The sequence below is a fragment of the Desmodus rotundus genome, chromosome 7 (genome assembly GCF_022682495.2).
Source record: "Desmodus rotundus isolate HL8 chromosome 7, HLdesRot8A.1, whole genome shotgun sequence".
In the NCBI taxonomy this organism is placed as follows: Eukaryota; Metazoa; Chordata; class Mammalia; order Chiroptera; family Phyllostomidae; genus Desmodus; species Desmodus rotundus.
Genome location: NC_071393.1, coordinates 55084997 through 55109902, shown reverse-complemented (window position 1 = coordinate 55109902; position 24906 = coordinate 55084997). Strand labels below are relative to the sequence as shown.

The following is a 24906-nucleotide window of genomic DNA, read 5'->3' as shown; positions in this document are numbered from 1 at the left end:
TAAAAATAGCCTCTTCAACAAATGGTGTTGGGAGATCTGGACAGCTACATACAAAAAAATGAAACTCGACCACCAACTTACACCATATACAAAAATAAACTCAAGATGGATAAAAAACTTAAATATCAGTCGTGATACCGTAAAAGTCCTGGAGGAGAACATATGCAGGAAAACCTCAGATATTCCATGCAGCAGTATTTTCACTGATATGTCCCCTTGAGGAAGGGACATAAAGGAGAGAATAAATGGGACTTCAAATAAAAAGCTTTTCTGCACAAGTAAAGGAAATACAAGCAAAGTGAAAGGGGAACCAACTGTATGGGAAAATATATTTGCCAATGATATCTCAAGACAATGGTTTGATCTCCAAAATATATTTAAAACCTCACATGACTCTGCTCAAGGAACACAAACAATCCAAATTAAAGAATGGGCAAAGACCCTAAACAGACACTTCTCCAAGGAGGACATACAGAGGGCCCAGAGACATAGGAAAAGGGTGCTCAGCATCACTGCCTATCAGAGACATGCGAGTTAAAACCACAGTGAGATACCATTCACTTGTCAGAATGGCCATCATAACCAAATCAACAAACAGGTGCTGGCAAGGTTGTGGACAAAAGGGAACCCTACTGCACTCTTGGTGGGAATGCAGACTGGTGCAGCCACTGTGGAAAACAGTACGGAATTTCCTCAAAAAACTAAAACTGAAACTGCCTTTTGACCCAGCAGTTCTACTACTGGGATTATACCCTAAGAATCCTGAAACACTATTTCAAAAGAACCTATGTACACCAGTGTTCATAGCAGCACAATTTACAATAGCTGAGTGCTGGAAGCAGCCTAGGTGCCCATCAGCAAACAAGTGGATCAAAAAACCATGGTACATTTACACAATGGAATTCTACACAGCAGAAGGAAAGAAGGAACTCCTACCCTTTGCAACAGCATGGATGGAACTGGAGAACATCATCAAAATCATAAGCGTGTGATTCTGTGACATAACAATATCACATTCAAGCACACCATATGACATTTCAAGTGAAATATTCAAATTGCTGTTCATCTTATGTGAGACATTCACACACCCTACCAACCACACTCAAGCAAGCCTTAATTCTGCAGGACCCTGGATTTGTGTCATTGGATCATAGCAAGTGTCTTGTAGACTTCATATAGTTGGAGTTGGGTTATGGTTTTTTGTTTAATCTATATACTTTTAAAGTAATTTCTGAGAACTTAATTCTACCATTTTCCTATCTGTTATATATGTTAAACCTTTGTTCCTCAATTCCTGCATTGTGGCTTTCTTTTGTGATTTTTTTCCTAATGTACCCTTCGAATTTCCTTCTTGGTTTTTTTTCTGTATATTTTTAATTTATTTTCTTAGTCATTATCTGGGGATTACAATTGCCATTTAAACCTTTAGCAATCAGACTTTAATTAAAAACAACATGTTTGAATAGTACATATATGAACTCCCTGCTTTTTTATAGGTGTCCCCTACCCCCCTTCTTATTGCTATTGTCACAGATTACGTTTTTATACATTTATGCCCATCATATGGATTTATAATTATTATTTAATGTATTTTTTTAGTTATATAGGAACAACAGGAGTTGTTACAAATCTAAAAATACAGTATTACTACTGGTTTATATACTTACCTCTGTAACTGCTTTTACCTTTATTTTTTTGTATGGCCTCAGGTTACTGTGTGATATACTTTTCATTTCAGTCTGTGGAGGACCCTCATTAGCATTTCTTTTTTTTTTTTTTAACACTTTTTATTGTCCAAGTGTAGTTTTCTGCCTTTTCCCCCACCCCTCCCCACCACCCCAGTCCTCCCCACCTCCCTCTCCTGTTACTCCCCACCCCTTGTTATTGTCCATGTGTTCCTGCACACCCTTCACCCTTTTCCCCTATAATCCCATCCCCTCTCCTCTCTGGTCACTGTCAGCCTGTTCTCAATTTCAGTGTCTTTCAGGAGAATATATTTTGCTTGCTTGTTCATTTTGTTGATCAGGTTCCTGTTAAAGGTGAGATCATATGGTATTTGTCTTTCACTGCCTGGCTTATTTCACTTAGCATAATGCTCTCCAGTTCCATCCATGCTGTTGCAAAGGGTAGGAGTTCCTTCTTTCTTTCTGCTGCGTAGAATTCCATTGTGTAAATGTACCACAGTTTTTTGATCCACATGTTTACCGATGGGCACTTAGGTTGCTTCCAGCACTTGGCTATTGTGCTGCTATAAACATTGGTGTGCATAGGTTCTTTTGGAATGGTGTTTCAGGGTTCTTAATATATGTCCTAGCAGTGGAATTGCTGGGTCAAAAGGCAGTTTCAGTTTTAGTTTTCTGAGGAAATACCATACTGTTTTCCACAGTGGCTGCACCAGTCTGCACCAGTCTGCATTCCTGCCAAGAGTGCAGTAGGGTTCCCTTTTGTCCACAACCTTGCCAGCACTTGTTTATTGATTTGGTTATGGTGGCGGTTCTGACAAGTGTGAAGTGGTATCTCATTGTGGTTTTAACTCGCATGTCTCTGATGGGTAGTGATGCTGAGCACCCTTTCCTATGTCTCTGGGCCCTCTGTATGTCCTTCTTGGAGAAGTATCTATTCAGGTCCTTTGCCCATTTTTTAATTGGGTTGTTTGTCTTTCTCGTGTTGAGTCATGTGAGTTCTTGATTTATTTTGGAGATCAAACCATTGTCTGAGATATCATTGTCAAATATATTTTCCTATACGGTTGGTTTCTTTTTCGTTTTGCTGGTGTTTTCTTTAGCCGTGCACAAGCTTTTTATTTTGATGAGGTCCCGTTTTATTCTTTCCTTTATGCCCTTGCTCTAGGGTACATATTGGTTAAAATATTGCTGCATGGAATATCTGAGATTTTCTTCCCTATGTTCTCCTCTAGGATTTTCTGATGTCGCAACTTACATATGAGTTTATTTTTGTATATGGTGTAAGTTGGTGGTGGTTTCATTTTTTTGTCCAAAACTTATGGGACACAGCGAAGGCAGTCCTGAGAGGGAAGTTCATAGTGATACGGGCCTACCTAAAAAAGATATTCAAATAAACAGCCTAACCCTACTTCGCAAGAACTGGAGGAACAAGAACGAACAAAGCCTAGAGTAAGTAGAAGGAAGGAAATAACCAAGATCAGAACAGAATTAAATGGCATACAGACTAAAAGAACAATTCTAAGGATCAATAAATCCAGGAGCTGATTTCTTTGAAAAGATAAAATCGACAGACCTTTAAGCAGACTCATCAAGAAGAAAAGAGATGACCCAGATAAAATCAGAAATGAAAGAGGAGAGATTACAACAGATACCACAGAAATACAATGGATTGTAAGAAATTACTACAAACAGCTATATGCCAAGAAATTTGAAAACCTGGGTGAAATGGACAAATTTCTAGAAAAATATAATCTCCTAAAACTGAATCAAAAAGAAGCAGAAAGCCTGAACAGACCAATTACAGCTGATGAAATTGAAGCAGTAATCAAAACACTCCTGGCACACAAAAGCCCTGAACCAGACAGTTTCACAGGAGAATTTTACAAAACATTTAAGGAAGAGCTAACCCCTTTCCTTCACAGGCTATTCAAAAAAAATCCAAGAAGAGGAAAGAATAGGCTGTTAATTTTATTGTGGATTCCTAGGATGTGATAAGTTACTTCTCTTGAGGTTGGGTTGGTTGGTTTGTTTTTGTGCAGCCCTCTTTAAGTTTATCCTGCTTGCAGTTTTTTTAACTTCTTGGTTGTGTGCATTTGTGGGGTTCTTTTCAATATTTAGGACATTTTTCATCCATTAGTTCATTAAATAATCTCCTTTCTCTCCTTTTTACCTGGGGAAGCCTTTGTGCATATGTTGGTATGCTTAATGGTGTCCCTGAAGTCTCTTAGGCGTTATTTATTTTTCTTCATTATTTTCTCTTTTCAGACTGGATAAGATCAATTAACCAATATTTTTAAGTTTGCTGATTATTTCTTCCGTGTGCTAAAATCTGCTGTTAACACTCTCTAGTGAAGTTTTTATTTTATCTATTATACTTTACAGTTCCAGTGTTTCTCTTTAGTTCTTTTTATACTTTTTGTGTATTTATTGATATCCACTATTTAAGTCATCATTTTCCTGGTTTCCTTTAGTTCTTTGTCATGGTTTTCTGTAATTCCTTATGTATTTTTAAAACAGTTGATTTAAAGTCTAGTAAGTACAAAAACTGATTTCCTCATGGACAGTTTCTATTAACTTCTTTTTGTCCTTGAATGTACTGTCCCATATTGTTTCTTTTTATGCCTCTTAATTTTTTTTGTTGAAAATAAGAGGTTTTGCATATTATATGGCATCTCTGAAAATCAGATTGTTTCCCATCACCAGGGTTTGCTGTTGCTATTTATTGGCTGTGTTTACTTGTTCTTGTGACTTTTCTAAACTATGCTTATAAAGTCTGTATTCTTTCTTTTGTGGCCACTAAAATCCTTATTCTATAGCTTAATGATTGGCTAGTGTTTTCACGGTTCCCTTAAATGCCTGGAACCAATGAAAAGAAATGGTTTTTCCAAATCTTCTCAGATTGGGTCTTGGACAGTCTTGCAACATTTATAGCTGCTTGAGCCTTTGCATCTTTCATGCCTAGCTTGGGAGAGCCTATGGCCACGTAGAGGTGAAAGTTTAGAATCTCACCAGGCATTTTCTGAATATGCCTCCAGCCCTGAGCATTCATAGGTGTTTCTCAATTCCTCAGTATATGCAGGAGCTTTTAAAAGCCCTATTTCCCCACCATCTCCTTTCCCAGCATCTTCCCTCCTAGGCTTTTCAGTTTATCTATTGCAGATCCTAACTGTTGCTGCTTTTCCCACATTGCTATAGTCATTATTTGTGCCTTTAATTCCTGGGAGAAGCTATTCCAGTCCTAGGAACACTTCAAGTTGAGTAAAAATATAGGCAAGCTCTTACGCTGTCCCTTCCAGGAGCCACTCAGACAGGTCAGAATCCACAACCACAGTACTTGATAGGAAGATCTCTATTGCTTCCTCTGACACTTGCAACCAGCAACAAGAATTGCCAATCTGGGATGTGGAGGGGATGGTAGGTGGGCAGTTGAAAGCTTCTTTCTTCACCAAACTGCCTTCTGGTGGTCGATTTTTTTTTTTTGAAACTAGGGTCCAGAGTTCTTTAAAAGTTGATTCTGACACTTTTTGGCAGCCAATTTATAGCTGTTGTGGAGGAACCAAACTGTGAAATTCTCATTTCCATTTCTTTGTTGTTGCCATTCCTCATGGACATACTTAATTTATGGGTTATCTACACACCTTACTTCTCTACCCTTTGTAATTTATGATTTATAATTATTTTGACATAAAGGTATACAGAAGTGAGCTGTAAAACCCTTGTATTATATATGTTGGCAACGGAAAAGAACTCAAGAGCATTTCAGAACTTCAGTTATCAAGAATTCTATGCAGTACAGTGGTTAGTTACCTGATAAAAGGAAAAGATGGTAATACTTGGTTAAAGGGTATCATTTCAAATCTCTACATTCAATGTTGGAATAGTGGGATAAATTTCTAATGCCTTTATTGTTTGTAGGCCCTGAATAGAGTCTTTGGGATTTAATGATTGAAGTCTAAGTAAACCTTGGATAATTCATATCTAGGTAATTGAGTTCATGTTGTTTATTTTTTTTCACATCATTCAGTTATTAGTGAATGGAAGGCAAGGTTTTTGGCATGGATGATTAAGTACCTGATACTTTCACTTAATAACAACACTAAAGGCTTATCACTATGTCAGGATTTCTCAGCCTCCGCGGTATTGATATCTTGGACCATTTATTTCTTTATTAGAGAAGCACTCCATGATCTAATCTAGGTGCATTGCATTTAGTGATGATGTCTTTGTTAAACCTTTACTTTTTTCTTTATATTTTATTGATTATGCTATTAGTTGTCCTGGTTTTCCCTCTTTTCGTCACTCTCTAACCATTACCCCCCCCATTCCCTCAGTCATTCCCTCCCCCAACCATTGTTTATGTCTGTGGGTCATGGGTATAAGTTCTTTGGGTATCCCATTTGGTATACTGTACTTTACATCTATAACTACCTATTTGTACTTCTTAATCCCCTCACCTCTTCACTTATTCCCCCATATACCCCTCTCATCTGGCAACCATCAAAATGCTCTCTGTATCCATGATTTTATCTCTGTTCTTGTTTGCTTAGCTTGTTTTTTAGATTCAGTTGTTGATAAATATGCATTTGTTGTCATTTTATTCATAGTTTTGAACTTCTGTTTCTTAAATAAGTCCCTTTAACATTTCACATAATAGTGGTTTGGCGATGATGAACTCCTTTCATTATTTTCTTGTCTGAGAAGCTCTTTATCTGCTCTTCAATCGTAAGTGATAGCTTTGCTGTGTAGAGCAATCTTGGCTATAGGTGCCTGCTTTCCATGACTGGGAGTGAATATTTTTTGCCAATCTCTTCAAGCCTGCATAGTTTCTTTGGAGAAATCAGGTGACAGTCTTATAGAAGCTCCCTGATAGGTAACTAACTGCTTTTTTCTCGCTGCTTGTAAAATTCTCACTTTATCTTTCACCTTTGGTATTTTAATTATGATGTGTCTTGGAGTGGGCCTCTTTCCATCTATCTTGTTTGGGACTCTCTGTGCTTGCTGGATTTGTATGTCTATTTCCTTCACCAAATTGGGGAAGAGTTTTTTCACTATTTTTTCAAGTAGGTTTCTAATTTCTTGCTTCTCTTCTCCTTCTGGCACCCCTATGATGTGTATGTTGGACCTCTTGAAGTTGTCCCAGAGGCTGCTAATACTGTCCTCATTTTTTGGAATTCTTTTTTCTTCTTGTTCTAATTGGTTGTTTTTTGCTTTCTTATGTTTCAAATCATTGATTTGATTCTTGATTAGATAGAGCTGCTATGACTCCTTGTCTTGGTAGTATAGCCTAATGTAGTAGGTATCCTGTAGGGTCCAGTGGCACAGCCTCCTCTATCACCCAAGCTGGGTACTTGAGGTGTGCCCTTCTTGTGGGTTGAGTACACTCTCCTCTTGTAGTTGAGCCTTGGTTGCTGTTGGCAGATCAATGGGAGGGATTTACCCAGGTCAGTCAGCTGCAAGGACTAGCTGTGACCACTGACCACCAACCTCCACCCTCCGTGGAGGATCAGCTGTGCAGGGGCAGGTGGACAGTGCTCCAGTATGATCTGTAGCTGTCCACTGGGTATGCTGGCCCTGAGGTTTCCCAGGTGGTGCTGGCCAAGATCAGCCCAACCTATGTTTTGCCCGGACCCACCTTGTCTGAGCTATAAAGCAATCTGAGATGGCTGCTGCTGGTGCTAGGCTTGGAGATTCCCAGGCGAAGCCAAGCTATGAATATAAGCTGTGTGTTGCTAATGACAGGCCTGAGGCTCATTGGGCCAACTGTTGCTTATTTGATAGCATTTAGGAAGCTGTGAAGCATGAGCCAAAACCAGCCATTTATATGTAAAAGCACCTTGTGAGGGCCATACCATAAGTTGAGTGGGGTGGAGTCTCTGGGGATTTCCAAGGAGGGTCAAACAGTGTTAGCAAGGTTGATGGAATCTCAGATATGGCATGAGCTTATCCAGCTCTGTGGGTGGAGGGTTTAGCAAAGGGACAGTGGCCTTTGCTCACCTTGATGCCAGGCACTTCAGTTTCTCCCTGTATACCTTTCAAGGTGGTACCCTGGTGCTGGAGCTCAGAGGGAATGAATCAGAGTAGGTGAGTCCATATGTGGGTTATTTAAGAGAAAATGCTTGGGGCTCTAGAAGTTTCTTCCACCAACTCAATCCTTGCTGGGTTTTGCAGCTAGAAGTTGTAGGGACTTAAGTGCGCATTATACACGGGAGCACTTTGTACATGGCAAAATACAGTATCTTCCTGTCACTGGAAGCCTGGGCTGAGAGGCCTGGTATGGGTCTAGGGCTCCTCACTCCTGAGATATCTCTCCTGAAATTATATCCTCCACACACGCGTGTCAGACCATTCCATGCCTACATTTCTCCTATCGGTCTGGATGTATGTGGTTTCTTTATTTCCGTAGTTGTCAGTCTTCCATTCAACTTAGTTTCTGATGGTTTTGAGTGATGGTTATTCTATATTCTAGATATAATTTTGATGTGGTTGGTTGACATGGTGAGCCATGTCTGCCTATGCTGACATCTTGACCGAAAGTTCTCAACACCTTTAATTTAGAAGAGTTTCTGAACATTTGTCTTTCTCGACTTTGAGACTGTTATCATACTTGTAGCTACTAGGTATTCTTCTAGCTATTAGTCTCCATTGATTTTTTTTATCTTTACCATTTCTTCTGTGTTTATTGGTTGGCATTTTACTGTATAAATGAACTTTTCTTTTTACCTTGATTTGAGTTTACCTCATTTCCTCATTATTACATTGGAATTATGCGTTTTTCTTACAAATACCGATAAAACAATGTTCTATCCTTAGAAGTGTTTTGCATTTGTTGAGATAGCATGTAAGTGTGTCTCAATATAGGTGACACTAATTTTGATCAATTGGTCATTTCTGCCAAACTTGTTTGCCTAAGTTAAAACTTTGGCATGGATTCTTACTATATTCAGTGAGTTATAATCTACTCGTTTCCTTTTCAAGATTTGGCCCCATAAGTCTTTAAGCAGTTTCTTAACTATCTGGCACAGGATATATCCTGATCCAGCCTTGGAATCTTTGTGTTGGTGACTGTTAATTGTCTTTTCTCATTCAATTTGAGATTTTCTTTGTTCTTGGTATGATGAATGATTTTAGTTTTTTCATTATTATTGTATTCTGGATATTTGGGATATTTTTCTGTGAGTATTCAGATCATATTAAATCTTCTGTTTAGTTGGCCTCTTTTGACACTGCACCATCAGGAGAGGAAGGCTGTCTTGTTACTGTAAGGTGGGGGTAGCATTCCAACTTGGTCTCCACTGACCTCTTCTGACACTAATATGGTGGGAGGAGAAAGGGCGCCCCTTCCTTTGGGATGGGGTGGAACTTTAGGCTCTCTTAGCGCCTGCTAACACTCCAGGATGTGAAGGGGCATCTTAGTTACTGTTGGGCAGAGGTGGAATACTAGTCTCATTAGTTGGTCACCACTGATAAGTGTGAGGAGTGGTGAATCCATGGCATTTGACTGCAGTAGAGTGATTATAATTTTTTAAAAAAATGTTTTGATTGCTAGGCTGTACCTTTTCTAATTCTTTAGAGAAAGTCAGCTTTTGCTGTTGGTTTTCTGTGTGTTGTTTTGTTGTTATTTTTTGCTTGTGCTCATTGGTATTTCTGGGTTGCAGGCTCCTCTACTGGGTTGCCAGGTCCAGGGTATGTAAAAGGCAAAAAGAAAACCCATGGAAATCACTGTCATGTTGTTCCTCAAGATCCAGGGTCACTAGCCCATACCCTTCCTTTCTCCTCCATTCAGGGCCTTTTGATGTTTGTTTTTTATCTATTGTGTTCAGGAATTTAGTTATGCGTAGTGGAAGAAATAGGGAGAAATGTGTCTTCTCATATGCGTGGAACTGGATGTCCTAAATGGTTTGAAATTTAAAAAAAGAAGTCTATTAAGAACTTATTTAAAATGGAATGCTCAAAAATACTTCCACTGGCATTAGAATAAGAATTAGAATTAGAATTAGAATTAGAATTAGAATTAGAATAAGTTGTTAGAATAAGAATATTCTAACAACTATTTTTGTAAGTCACTAAAATGTCCATAAGGTTATATATACCTCTTTATTCTTTTAGGATTATGTACTGAAGGACTTTACCGTGTTAGTGGGAACAAAACTGATCAAGACAATATTCAAAAGCAGTTTGACCAAGGTAAGGTGATAATTATATAAATTAAAATGATTGTTTTATTTTCTTTACTGAAATTTCATGGTAGGAAGACTGATTTTCATATGAAAACCTTCTAAGCATATAGGTGTTGAGGGGAGAGACTTTTGAAGTGGGATTAGAAATATTTCATAGAAGAGATACCACAGTCAAGCAACAGGAGAACTATAAATCTATTACCAGAATTGGAATAATATCATAGTAAATTGACTTAAGACACATTGGCATCTTTGTATGTCACAGAGAATATTTATTTGAAAATGCATTTTAAGAAATTTTTCCATGACATTGGGCCATGTAATTATTAGGAGTAAAAACAGTTGAATTCCATATACTAAAGTAAATTTTACATAAGAACAAAAGTTTACGTGTAAAAATGAAAGCTGTAAGTACTAGGAAGAAAAATGAATGAATATTTTTTATAGTCTTAGAATAGGGAATGGCCAAAACCTTATATCAACCTTGGAAAGTATGGACAAAATGATAAATTGGACTACCTAAAAGTCTAAAAATTCTGTATGAGACAGTGGACTAAACATAAAATTATTTTAAAAAGGATAAGTTTGGAGAAAGGTATGAAATGTCTATACTAGATGAAGGAATTCACATCACAAGAAAGGGGCCAACAATTTTTAAAAATATGTGCTACCTTTATCAGTTATAAAGAAATAAAAATTAAAAAGATTGTATTTACTTTATCACAGTGAAAAAGATCATTGGTGTAGGCAAGCCAGTAGTTTATATACTGTTGGTTATGTGTGCCTTTTGACTATTTATTAAGATTTAGTGGCTTTGTTAGAGATGTTCAGTTTGTAAATATTTGTGTCAGAAACCTTTGTGTAAGCATACTAAGATATACTCACAAGCGCATTTATTACTGCCTTTTTGTGTATTTTTTTTTTTAAAAAGAAGGGGGCTGCCCATGTATTTATGAGTAGAATACTAGATAGCCATGTAAAATAACTTAGATTTTTGCTGAAATGGTAAAATGCCAGTTACTGAACTCTTTGTGTTTGCCTTGCTTTGAAAGAATATTGTATATAGCATATTGTTTCATTTTTTAAAAATAGTTCATTAGAAAAACTGTTCAACCTTTATAACATAAAATTAGTACAGTTTTACTTACAGTAATAAAGGAAGGGTAGTTAGTAGTCAATGCCAGGGCCTCTTGAATTAGACTTCCTGGTTTTGTTTTCTGATTTCTGCCACGTAATTGTCTTTAGTGCTTGAGGGAAGTTAATCTTTCTATAGGTCAGCTTTTTTATGTCTAGAATGGGAGTGTTAAGAGTAACTATGAGGAATAATGAGATAATTCATATGAATGGTTTGCTGTGCCAGACCCTATATTAAATGTTTATCGAGTAGTTGTTAGTGCAAGTAATATTGTCTTAAGGAAATAATCTTTAGTACACAAAAGGTTTATCATAGCATCTTTGTTTTTAAATGAAATAAATCTATATGTTTAGTAATAGTTTATTATGTAAATTGTTTAATCTGCAGAATATTGTGTAGCCTTAAAAGTTATTTATGTAGAGCAAAATGTTAATGAATGGTGATGTAAAATTTTGTTTTATTTTTAGAGAGAAGGGAAGGGAGGGAGAAAGAAAGGGAAAGATGTACGAGAGATACATCAATATATGTTGCCCCTCACACTCCCCCAGTTGGGGACCTGGCCCACAACCCAGGCATGTGCCCTGACTGGGAGTTGAACCAGCGACTTTCTGATTCATAGGCTGGCACCCACTCCACTGAGCCACATCAGCCAGGGCCATAATTCCTATCTTTTTCTGTTTCCTTATGGCCTCTTTTAAATTGCTTGTGTAAAAAAAGTACTTTAAAAGAAGGTATGTATTAATACAAGCTAATGTTCTTCAATATACTAATAACCTAACAACATTTTCTATTGTAACAAAAAAATGCTTCTTGCTTTCTTCTCTCTTCCCGTATTTATGTAGTTTATCTGTGTTAAAACAATGGGGGAGAGATGAATCAGCCTGTAAAGAAAGGTAGCTGATGAGAAGAATTAAATATCTTTGGATGTACAAGTACCTGTTTAGTGTACTCCTATAATAACTTAAAGTTTTATTATATAAATTATAAATGAATATTTTAATTTTTGTCTCGTAGATCATAATATCAGTCTAATATCCATGGAAGTAACAGTAAATGCTGTAGCTGGAGCCCTTAAAGCTTTCTTTGCAGATCTGCCAGATCCTTTAATTCCATATTCTCTTCATCCAGAGCTATTGGAAGCAGCAAGTAAGTATAAGCCACCTTTTTTTTTTTTTTTTTTGAGAGGGATGATAGGTTTTGTTTATTGATTGCTAAGTGTTAGAATTAGCACTAGAATGTGTGGTTAATAAAAATTCAGCTTACTAGCACTCTTTCTTAAAGGTGCTTTTCTTTATAACTTCAAGGAATATAGGTGAAACATCAAGAATTCCTGGGGTTGGCCCCCAGGAATATTTAGTTTTAGTTGGTCTCCCAGGTGACTCTGTTCCTAGAAGTTTGAAGATCATTGTACTAGAAGTTTGAGAGTTGTGTTTTTAATTTAAACTCAAAGGCATTGTAAGAAAATTAAATAAACTTTTTGAATGAATGTGTGTATAATGTACCTCAGTAAAACATTAACCTGTGTATGGTCTGTACACATATGTATTTACAATTTTTTTTAAGTCAAATTTAACTTTAGCCTCATGTCTAAAGTCATTTTTTGAAAAGTAAGGCAGGAAAAAAAGGTACTTGTTTCTGCTTTGACATCATTCATCCTGATATTTCTATTAAACAAATACTCATTTGTTTCTTGGCAAAATGATATAGAATATCTATTCAAGTATCAAGTATCTTAGTGCTTAATCCACATTATGTTGTCAGTTGGCTAAAATGGGTATTTCTAAGTATTTCTCTTTATTTTGATGACAAGTCTTCAAGCTCTTCAGTGAGACTACTTTCTTGTCATTTTGATTATGTTAAAGTTCTTAGCTAATTTTCTTTTCATTAAAAACCACAATAAAAAACACAGTATATTGTTACAAGGTACAGTTGCCTTATACAGACTTGCTTATGTAAACTGGGAAAATGGTTCCATTTGATAGCTTAGATTATCTTAATAAACAATAGCCTCAGAATTTTCCTACTTAGGAAATTTTTGAGGACTGATTTAGAAGTAATGTATGGCAAATCACATTTGTTAGTACTAGGTGATTGTTCTGCAGAGGTACCTGTTACCTTTTGGAAGAATCAAATGAATGAAGAAGAGCAATAAAAGCACTCTCTTGTATCCTGTTTACTGCAGAACCACATTTCAGTTATTCTGTTTCATAATTTGCATAAATTTGGAGAGTAACTGAGTTAAATGCTTGTCCTGCTTGTGCAGAAAGATTTTCAATAAGCAAAGGGGATTATAAATAAGTATAGGGTGATGATTTTAAATCAGGTATTGGCAAACTATGGCCTACAGGGCAAATTCAGCCTGCCATCAGTTTTTGGCAGGTGTTTGCAAGCTGAGAATGGTTATTATATTTTTAAATGGTTAAACAAAACTAGAAGAAAAAGAAATTTGGTGACATTAAAACTGTATAAAATTCAGATTTTAAAAGTTTTATTGCAACAGAACTACACTCATTTGTTATATATTGTCTGTGGCTGCTTTTGTGCTACAACTGCAGGATTGAGTTGTTGCACCTACAAAACCTAAAGTATTTGCTCTCTGAACCATGAATATTAAGAGCCTAACAGCTTTATAAGTAAGTAATTGATTCTAAATTAATATCTAGTTACATAATTGCTTGAGCAAATTGCTAATAACTATTTTCTATTTACCACCTCTGAGTCACTTTGCTCTTTAGAGATTAGCTTTATTTGTAAAAAGGCTATTGTAATAGGTGATAGATAATGTGTTTTTAGCAGGTTCTTTAGGACATTGTCTTTGTTTTTGTTTACCTATGGTAATATGCTCCAGACACATTCTTGATTGTTTCTTTACAATAAGCATAGTAGGAAGCTTTCTCAAATATTTTTAAACATACAAGTTTCACACAAATGCCTTAATACTTTAATTTTACAGAAATCCCAGATAAAACAGAACGTCTTCATGCATTGAAAGAAATCGTTAAGAAGTTTCATCCTGTAAACTATGATGTATTCAGATATATAATAACACATCTGAACAGGTATTTTAATTTTTACAAATAAAATGCAGTACAAGTTGAAATATAACTATAAATTGGTAATTATAAAACAGAAAAAGGGATATAAACTTATTTAAACATTTAATTTTAGTTCTAAATTATTTTTTCTGGATTAAGGTAGGATTTTTGGGGTTTTTTTTTAATCAACTTGTTTAAATATAGGTATGTGACTCTTAATATATGTAATGATTATATAAGTAGTGAGTGTGGTAAGTACATTTTTTTTCTGATTACTCAGGCATCACATTTTCTTATCACTGTTAGTCTGTAACAATTCTCTTTTATAGAATCTTAGAATTTTAGGTATAAAATGACTATTAACTAAATCAGTCTGTTTGAAGTTGGAAAAATTTAAAGAAGGAAATTTTATGCTTAATTTCATATAATTCATGAATGACACATGACTAGAATCCAAATCTTATTAAGAGGTTCCATTTGTTTTCTCAATCTTGCTGTGTTGCTTTTGTGTAACTTGCTAGTTTTGTTGAGATATTTGACACAGTGAAATTTTATCAGAAACTTGAGTTCATATTATTATCCACCGTGACTGTTACCTAAGATGTAGGACATTAATCCTATATTAACAGTCTTAAATATGTTAAGCTTCAAGTTTGTGCTTTTGTCTAAAGATACTCCTCCCAAAGCCATACAATTAAGTGAAAGGCAGTATTGTATAATGGCTTAAATATCACACTATCAAACAGGCTTGGTTTTGAAACATTTTTAGTTCTGTGACCTTGGGCAAATTACTTACTGTTGCTAAGTCTTTATTTTCTCAACTAGGAGGAGAATGATATTCACAAAGTTGTTCCGGGGACTGAATAGAATCATTAGTATTTGTATTAATTTTTTCAAAAATCTACTCTTCGTATTTTTTGCTGACGTTTTTATGACGTGAAGTTTGTTGTTTTAACTAATAATGTCAGTGCCCAAACCAAGTATATTTCAGCCTTTACCTCTTAGGAGAGAATATTAACCATTGCTTAAAGTTTTGTTGCTATCATTATAGAATAAAATTATATTAGCATATCTTATACTTATTCTCTGAAGTCTCTCTCCCCGAGGAAATATCTGTATACACATTATTGTAGTATAATTATGGAATTTCCTCTTTAGAAAATTACCATACAAGCAATTCATGGTAAACCCAAACAGGGTACTGTAGGATCCTTTACCCAACAAGGAATGTAGGGATGGTTTGTGACCATATTATTGTCTGGCCTAATCAAAGTGCTGAAGTAAGAATTATACTTCATTAAAAAGTATAGGGGGCAAGGGACAAAGGGAAGAGCATATTGAAAGAATCACAGTGCTAGTCCACCATCAATATTATTTTACTTACTGTGTTTGGCTCCAGTGATACAATGACACAGACAAAAGCATAGTTAATTTGTTGCGGAACATCAAAGAAGGCCTCTGTGATTTAAGCAGAGTGAGGGAAGGACAGAGTAAGAGATAAGGTCAGAAAAGGAAGAGGGACCATGCCAGATTGTGTAGGACAGTGCTACAGCTAGCTTTAGTCCTCAAAATGTTTTACTGACAAAAGAAGAATGGTGATTCATGTATGTATGTCACTAAGCACACTGTGAAGTTAACTGACATTTATTTGGAGGAGGGACAAGACTTTCACAATGAAAATTAGCATTGCATGTTTGTTACTCTGAATGTTTATGGGGAGCCACTGGAGAGTAGAACAGAGAAATAACTAGATTGTAATGGCTACTCTGTATGCCAGGTACTCCTCCTATAAGTGCTGTAGACACAGCAGTGAGTAAAGCAGTCACCTATTCCATGGAACTTATATTCTGGTACAGGAAGTAAACATATATATAGTGGATGATTGACAAATTACAACAATTAATCCATGGAGTTACTTAGTTATAGTCTCTTACCTTCATGTTTAGTGAGTTACTGCTTCAGATCAGTTTTTTTTTTTCTTATAATCATTTTTCCTTTTTGTTTCTCTACCACAGCTTTAGTTGAGGCTTTATCATTTCTCATTTAGGGAGCTTCTTTCTTTGTAATTGAGCTCTCTTGCTGCTAATTAATACCCTGTGTACTAAAGAAGAAAAATCGAATTGTATAACCTTAGGTTGGTTTACTTCTAACTTCTTCAGTTAGATTTCCTATCTTTTCCCCCCATGCACACACCAAGTAAGTGCCACGGTATTATTACACTAACAGCACTCAAACAAAAGATTCAGTCTGTGACTTATCCCTCAAGTCATCTTAACATGACTGGTTCAGTCTCTCAAAATGCAGTCCTCAAGCCAGCAGCAGCAGCATTGCCTAGGAACTTGTTAGGAATGCAAATTATCAGGCCCCACCTCAAGCAGAGCCTTCAGTTTCTGTTTCAACAAGCCCTCCATGAGGTATCCATACACACTGAAGTTGAGAAAAACCACAGTTAACTAAATTATTCTTACTTCCTACAGTTTTTTACCAAACCTTACCACCCTGGACTCAACTCAAACATTACCTCTTCAAGGAAACCTTCCCTGGCCACCCTCATGTCTTAACTGATTTGATAACTTTTCTTTGTACTTTTTGATTCAGTAATTAGACCTGATGCCCATACTCTTACGTCTTTCAGCTTTGTAGGTATTTTCCAAATCTACACTTGCCTGCTGTATAAAGACACCTGGCTAGGCTCACTGTATTAACAAAAGGTTGATTTTATTCTGAATATTGTAAATCAGTATCTCAACAAACAAGCCATAACTTTTACCACACAACACATGTTTTTAGGGCACATATTTTACCTTAGATGTGCGACTCCTATGTTGCAGTGGGGTTCCTTTGGTTTAAAATTTTTTGATGTGCATATTTAAGTATAACATTTTCCTACTATTTTAAATACTGGGTTGTTGCTTTATGTGTAAAGTGAGAGGGTTGGATAAAATACCTAAAATTCCTTCTCAATTTAATAATTTTGAATTATAATTCAAGATAATTGCCTCTTATTTCTTGCATATTTTAGGTGATGGTAGAAGTGCTTACATATTTAGAGGACTGGATGCAAATTGGTTAATGGTGTTTATTTATACCTTTACCTCTGTGTGTTTATATTTATTAAATTATTTAATAATTTTAAGGTGGAATGTTTCTGTGAACTGAATATTAGTTTTCAGATAAAATTTCTAACTGTACAAGATATTTAATGATTGAAAGGATTGTTTTTTGGAATACTGGAAACTGATTGTTTTGAAAGTTGGAAGTCTGGTTAGAAGGATATGTTAAAGTGACTTTTCTCAGAGTTCTGTTTTTCTAAGATTCGAAGAGATGGCATACACTATGGTTTGTCTCATCTCTCACAATATTCAAGTAATTTGGATATGCAGTTAGAATTTTCTGTTTCTGTTGCCAGAAAACTCATCAAAATCTGTTATGTGTCTTTATCCTGAAGTGAAGGGTTTTCATGTAAATAAGATAGCCTCTGTAAGTAAATTATAAAACCCCAAGGTATAACATTTTTTAAAGCGACCTTTGATTCTTATAAGGAATGGGTTTTTTTCTGTCTCCTGTTATCAGACTGTAGTTGAACATAGAACGCACAAGAAGAATGTTTTAAATTACAAATTAAAAGGTAAAAGTAAATCATCTGAGATCAATTTCAGCTCTAGGATTTTTTAATTGTAATGGGTTTTGATTGGTTTTCTAATTGTTTTTCCTATTATAATTTCAGGGTTAGTCAACAAAATAAAGTCAACCTAATGACAGCAGACAATTTATCCATCTGTTTCTGGCCAACCTTGATGAGACCTGATTTTGAAAAACGAGAATTTCTGTCTACCACTAAGATCCATCAATCTGTTGTTGAAACATTCATTCAACAGTGTCAGTTTTTCTTTTACAATGGAGAAATTGTAGAAATTGCAAATACTGTGGCTCCTCCACCACCTTCAAACCCAGGACAGTTGGTGGAGCCAATGGTACCGCTTCAGTTACCACCACCACTGCAACCTCAACTAATACAACCACAGTTACAGGCGGATCCTCTTGGTATTATATGAGTAGGGAGTGATTGCAGACAGCCTGAAAATGGACAAAAAGCAAATCTAGACATGCATGTTTCAGGGTTCAGTAGTATACTTCATGTTTCTTACAGATAATTCACATTCAAAATGATGAGACATTCTCTCTTTGAACTGTATGGTATTCCTTGTTCATTTAAATTACAAATCTAAGACCATGTGATAAGCATGACTGGAGAGGTTTAATTTTTATAAACAAAAATAGATATAAAATACAAAACTGCTGTTGCATGCAACCTTATTGCAATCAGTATATCATTCCTGTGGCATTTTCTGTCACATTATATTGTGAATAAAATTTTTCTATAGAAATTAAATGATTTAAAAACTCACATATATGAAACATTTAATGCTTTTCAGCCTGCTTTATGGCTGGTTTTGTTATTTGATGTGCTAATTTGGGCAACCTAATTTTCATTTTAGCAGTCTGTAGATAATTAAAAGCCCAGTTAAGTATTTTATAATTTCAGGCTACTTATGCCATGCTTGGGATGTTGTTTGAAAGAAAGAAAAATACACTTAACATTTCTGCACCTTCATCTTCACTGCTAAGTAAACCTGTGGATGATATGATGAGGGGTAAAAGAATATATTTCTTGTACACACATGCGAAGGACACACTTGTGGCTAAAGTGAGTTGATAATGTTGTGCAAAGGATAGTTGTCACCAACTCATTTCTTTATGGTCCGTAATAAAATAAACATCTTGTATACTGTTAATTCTATAAACAGGTGCATGTTCAAAAGATCTATGATGGTCTTGTAATCTCAATCTAATATATTTTAGATATTTTAATTTTTTTCCCTCTTGGGAAATACATTTAGTATAGTGTAGAAAATACTTCATGACATTTTCATATAAGGTTATATAACTTTTCATACATAAACAAAAAAATTTGTTGTAGAAAATTCTTTAAACCAAACATTTTAATCTAGGACTTCAATTTAATCTGTTCCTTGAATCTATTTTTATGTGGCCCTTAAAAACATCCAAAAATCCATTGCTAATATAGCAATAAAAAATACTTTGGGTACTGACAGCCTCTTTGGAGTGTGTATATATATAATTGCGAACTTGTATTCTTATTCTTTCTTGTGACATGTTGTACTAAAATCTAAAGTGGCTTTTGCACCATTTTTTAAACCAATTTTTTTCCTTTCATGTTGGTACCTGATTTGCTATAAGTGACTGCTGCTTATGGGGTTAAACATTTTGTTAGTGAAGCTGCACCAGAACACTAAATTATGGATAAAATTTTCACAATAGGTGGCATAGGTAAATTTTTTAGGCTTTATTCAAAATTTGTCCATTATCAAACCATACCTTTTTTTTCTAGAAAGGAAAAAAAAAAGGTCTGTTTTTTATTGCTAGGTGATACTTTGTGTAAAGAGAAAATTCTTTGGTCCATGTTGTAATCTACATTCATACTGCAATTTTAAGGTTGTCTTACGTGTGTTATAGTAAATAGATGATTTTGAGATTCCAGGCTCCTAAGAGTTTGATTTGCTCCATTTTTTTTCCTAAAATAAATGTTGTCTTTCCCAACTGTTATGTTCTAGGTATTGTACTTCTAATTTTAACTTCATAATCAAGATGTCAACATGAATGAGGCTGCTGTTGAAGTACATGTATATTATAAATTATCTTATTTGTGTTATACTCTTACATGTTATTATCTTTTCTAAGAAAACAAAGTCCCTATTATTCCTATTGCAAAGCACACAGGAATTAAGAAAGTACAGTAATTTTTAAAAAGAAAAATCCGGTAAATGTAGTATTCTTAACTTGTTCTATATTACTTATACCTGTTGTCTATATAGCTTTAATTTATAGCTGTCAGTTTAACATTGGCATGTTTGGCAAAGAAAATTAAACTTTAAGAGTTTTATAAACTGTTTCTAGGTTGCTAAAGAATTTATTTTTCTACTATATATGGTATAGACAAAGCTCAAAACTATGTACAGGAAAAAAGCCTGACTGTTTCTTTGGAAGTAGGCTGAAAAGAGAATTTTCAGAACTGTTTGTGTCTTCAGTTCACTCGCTCATAACTTTGCTATTGTAATATGTGAATCCCAATTTATTTAAGCTATTCTCTTTTATACTGTGTTAATTTAACTTTCATGTGCATTTGGTATCGTTTTTGTTATTAAAACTAGCATTTATCATTTTCTACATTAACTACCTTAAACCTTCCCTAAAACTTATCTCCACTTTTCTATGCATTCTCTAATTGATTTGAAAATCTTCATAGTGAGTCATTTAAAAATCTACATTTGGTTCAGCTAACCAATAGGTTACAGTTAATTGAAAATTAAAGTGCGGTTTAAAGCTCAGTCTGTTACACTGAATTGATTGTGTTTGCTTTGCCAAGGGTTTAGATATATTTTTAAATATTAGAAAAATAAATTCTAAGAATAGAATAATATAATTAAACTTTTTCTGGTAAGTTACTGGAAGGTTTCATCATTTAGGGACATACATGTGAGACTTCTTAAAGGATGAAAAGTATATTAGATAGTCTCATAATTATGGGTAAACATTAAGGCATTATATTTTACAATTTTAAATAAAATTCCATCTACACACATGTTGCCATTGTTTCATTTAAGCTTGTAGTTATTACAATATTATACTTAACAGTATGTAGATTAGCAATGTGAAGAAGTATAGTACTCAGTTTCAGATTTTCATTAGATTTATTGGAAGTCAAATTCTTTTCAACAAACAATTAGGATATATAATTTTAGAACAAAATTTCAGGTACAATATATTTCTATTGGAAATATTCGTTAGTAGTGCTTCCCCTCCCCCACCTTTACAATGTAAATACTGTAGTTAATAGCAAGCTAACTTAGCTGAACAGCAGCTTTTATTTTCCATACTGTTTGTAAATAATGTAGACATTTTCTTCGAGGTACTGGAGTTTAATTTCTAATATCTCTTACATCTAAACAAAAGGGAACAATGGAATAAGAACTTAGGCCTTAGCTTTACATGGTGACTTTTTAGTTTTTTATACAGTAATAATTGTGATGCTATTTGTCAACTGGATACAAATATATATATAAATTTTGAAAGTCAAAAGTGCTTTGTTTTTTGTTTATAATTAATATCATTTTGTGCTTCACCCACAGGATACTTCAGTAAATTAAATATTAGTGAAGCTTCTTCTGTATAAAGAATGCTATGAATAAAACATTAAGAAGCTGTGCAATTCTAAGTTTTAGTTGCCTATGATTTTACCATTTCATTGGTAAAAATCAACTAATTTTTTGTGCATAAAATAGGAAAATAAAAATCAGTTGATGTCAATACGATGAAAGTTTTATTAGGGAGGTGTATTACTGAGCTTTTACGGTACCATGAGAGGAGATAGAAAATTCATTCTGGGTGTATACATACAGGTGAAAATTCATTTTTTAAATGTTGAGAAAAACAAAGTTGCCCAGATTTATAAGACTCGAATGTGACCTGGATTTGGATTTTGAACTGTAGCTAGATATTGCTTTGAGCCACAAGATATGTTTTGAAGCCTGATTTAGTTTATAGCAGAGCTGCTTACATTGAAGAAGTTATTTTTGTTTTCATGATTTATGAATATTAAGGCAAACTTTATGGGCATATGTTTTCAGATTCTGTGGTTCTCATGAGGTCTCTTTGACTTGAAATTTTGTATATGCTTATCCTGAATTTAATCATTTTAACTAAGTACCTTAATTCTTAGGCTGAACAATTTCTGATTTGTTTGAATACTTACGGGATGTATTTAATCCTACATTGTATTTGAACTCCTGAAGTTCTCAGTAGCCTTTTCAATTGATCAAGTGGCTGAAAATAAAATTTTCTAGATTTAATAAGGGAAGGAACTACTCTTCAAAATTGATTTCTTATGGTAAGTAACATCTGTGTGTAATTGGGAAGGCTGTGTAAGCAGTATTAGCTCATATCCAGTATCTATCCAGTTACTGGATAACAATACTGGATATGAGATACTAATGTGGTATCTCATAATGTGAATAATGGGTTATTAATTGGGATCCAAGTACCTTGATTTCTTTCTTTAAAGCAGTTATCTACTAATTAATGAACTTTGGGAATATTTAGTATTTATTTGAGTCTTATCATCATCCTTTGAGTGTGATTGCATGTTCCCTCTTGATGTTAGTTTTATCTTTTGGGGGTGGGGGAATCCATAGTTCTCACATCATTCAAATCTTAAAGTGTTTAGTCCCATATAAATTTTGTAGGCAGTAGCAATAATTTTGAAAAGCTTAAAGGTAGTCAAAATTTCATTTATTACTAAGTTCAAAATATAAAGTGTAAACCTTGGAATTACTACAGTGCTGGCAGTTCTGGTTTAGTCATTTTTACCATAGTAAGGAGTGCTAATTCCTGTAATATATGAGTAGTTGTCAAGGCATTTGTAGTTAAGAAACAACTTAATATTTGTTTATTCCTACAGTGCAGATTTTCTATCAGTTTTATTTGCCTCAAGTAGTAAAAATTGTTAGGAACAAACTGATAATGGCTCTCCTGTTCTAATGGTTTGCCTGACTTTTAGTTAAAAATTTGTTAATATTACAACCTATTTATTAAAATTTATTTCTGCTTTGCATTAAATGTTATTTCAATATAAGTGATATAGTTTTAGCAATTAATCTATTTTTCATCTCTTTACTAATTCATCTAAATTAGTTTTATTTATGTATCTGCTCACCAGATCATCATCTTGTGGCCTTAAACAGTATTTTGTCCTACTCAATCATTTAATATTTTTAGAACATGGCAGTTTTTAAAATATCTTACACCAGTTTTAGATTTGGAGCTCTTAGTTTACCTTTTCCTTAAATTCTTTGTATTTCATTTTATTGAAATAAATGTCTTGGTAGATGTTCAGAGAAGCCAACGTATATTTAATACCCTAAAATAGTAAGTGAAATTAGAAGCAATGCATATTATCTCTACCTTTACCATTTTTGTAGGACTTTGTTATTTTAAATGTGTCACTCAAAAGATTTTTTTAAAAATCTAGGTATCTGAGAGAATGTTGTTTTCAGGTACCCTCTCAGATTTACTTCTTGGAAATTTCATTTCCACATTGTTCATCTTTGTTGGCACTTGGTTGATATCAAGAAACCACGACCATCAATGTGGTTTTAAAATAAAAAACTAAAATCTAGTTCCTTAATTATGAAATATTCTGCTGATTCCTGGCTTAGACGGTTAGTAAAATAAAATTTTCAAAGTTTTATCCATGTGGGATAATTTATGATACATTCACTCAAAATAAGACAAGTAAAAGTAAAATTTTAGAAAGGATGCTGATAGTTGTCCTCTTTTTACCACCTTTTTTAGTTGTAGGTGATGATTACATGCAGAGAGCTACATTAGTTAATAGTTTTAAAAGATCCTAATACTATAAAACATTGCATTTGGTAGATAGGACTGGTGATGTATACATCAGAACAAAATTGCTTTCACAGTTTTGTATTCTTAAGGATGACTTAAAGTACTGTATTTTGTCATGTATAATGTGCACTTCTTTGCCCGGATTTTTTAGGGAAATGTAAAGATGTTCATTTTACATGGATTGTACTAATTTCATATCTCCATAAATGTTTCTAATTCTTTCATATATGCTTATGCATTAAAAGTGTAACTCTAGAAAGCAATACCAATATCCATATGCAAAATAATACCCTGGACTATGATAATCAGTTTTATGTACAAAAAAATTGAATTAGAAAATTAAGGATATTTTTCCCGTAATTTTGGGCCAAAAACATGGGTTTGCATTATACATGGGAGTGCATTATACATGGCAAAAAGTGTCAATATTTTTCAGGGCCATAATTGTACCTCCACACACTACATGCTAATCATCAATATAGTAAATAAATCAATAGTCACAGATTAATGAAGTGATTAATATTTTTAAACTAGCCCTAAAATATCAAAATCATGTCCATAATGGATTTAGAAGAATGTGACCATTATTTAGTGGATGGTCTCTTTAAAGTGTAGGTCTGTGCCTTTGAAATCTTTTTGACTGTTTTTAGAGTATATGGGGCAAATCTTAAATTCAGTCTTCAGTGTAAACAAGTTCTTTTAGCTAATAATAACCTTAGAATTTTAAAGAATGTGCAGGCTTTTGTGTTTTTCTGTTTATAGCAGTGGTTTTTAAACATCAGAATCACTTGGGAACTTTTTAACAATCAAGCTTTCCAGCCCTGGCTGGGTGGCTCAGTTGGTTGAAGCATCTTCCTGTACACCAAAAAGTTCCTGGGTTTGATCTGCATTTGGGGCGCATTCGGGAGACAACTGATTGATGTTTCAGTGTTTCTCTCTCTCTCTCTGTCTCTGTCTCTGTCTCTCTCTCTCTCTCTCTCTCTCTCTCTCTCTCTCTCTCTCTCCCTCCCTCCCTCTCCCTCTCCCTCTCTCTCTGTCTCTCTCTAAACGAATAAACATATCCTTGTGTGAGGATTTAAAAAAAACACACACACAATTGGGCTATGCAAGAATAACAGATTTATTCTCAGTTATGTGCTTATACATTGCACGAGTTTCTGAAAAATTGTTCAGTGGTGTTACATAGCAAACCTTGGCACTCAAATTTAAACTTTCAACTATGTCAGTATGTAGACTTCGTGGTTACTGAGCAATTTTATAAAAACTGAAATCTAAGTTTTTTTCATGGCAGAGATCTAGGCATGTTAGTAAGGCAGTTTTTCGTATCTTCCACAAAACTTTATAATGCCTTCTCCCCCTTAACTGATTAAAAGGGGTCTACTAAAGAA

At 34.5% G+C, this 24906-nt stretch overlaps 1 protein-coding gene across 5 annotated transcripts in view; it reads left to right on the top strand.

Moving 5' to 3' along the window:
* ARHGAP5 (Rho GTPase activating protein 5) overlaps positions 1 to 20450 on the top strand; it is a 73091-nt gene extending 52641 nt beyond the window's left edge. For all 5 annotated transcript variants that reach the window (XM_053929111.2, XM_053929113.2, XM_053929109.2 and 2 more), the window contains 4 exons: positions 9792 to 9869; positions 12012 to 12143; positions 13951 to 14056; positions 17760 to 20450. In XM_053929111.2, the coding sequence (XP_053785086.1) occupies positions 9792 to 9869; positions 12012 to 12143; positions 13951 to 14056; positions 17760 to 18087 (644 nt within the window). In that variant the 3' untranslated portion in view covers positions 18088 to 20450. The remainder of the gene's footprint in view (positions 1 to 9791; positions 9870 to 12011; positions 12144 to 13950; positions 14057 to 17759) is intronic.
* The last annotated feature ends 4456 nt before the right edge of the window (positions 20451 to 24906 follow it).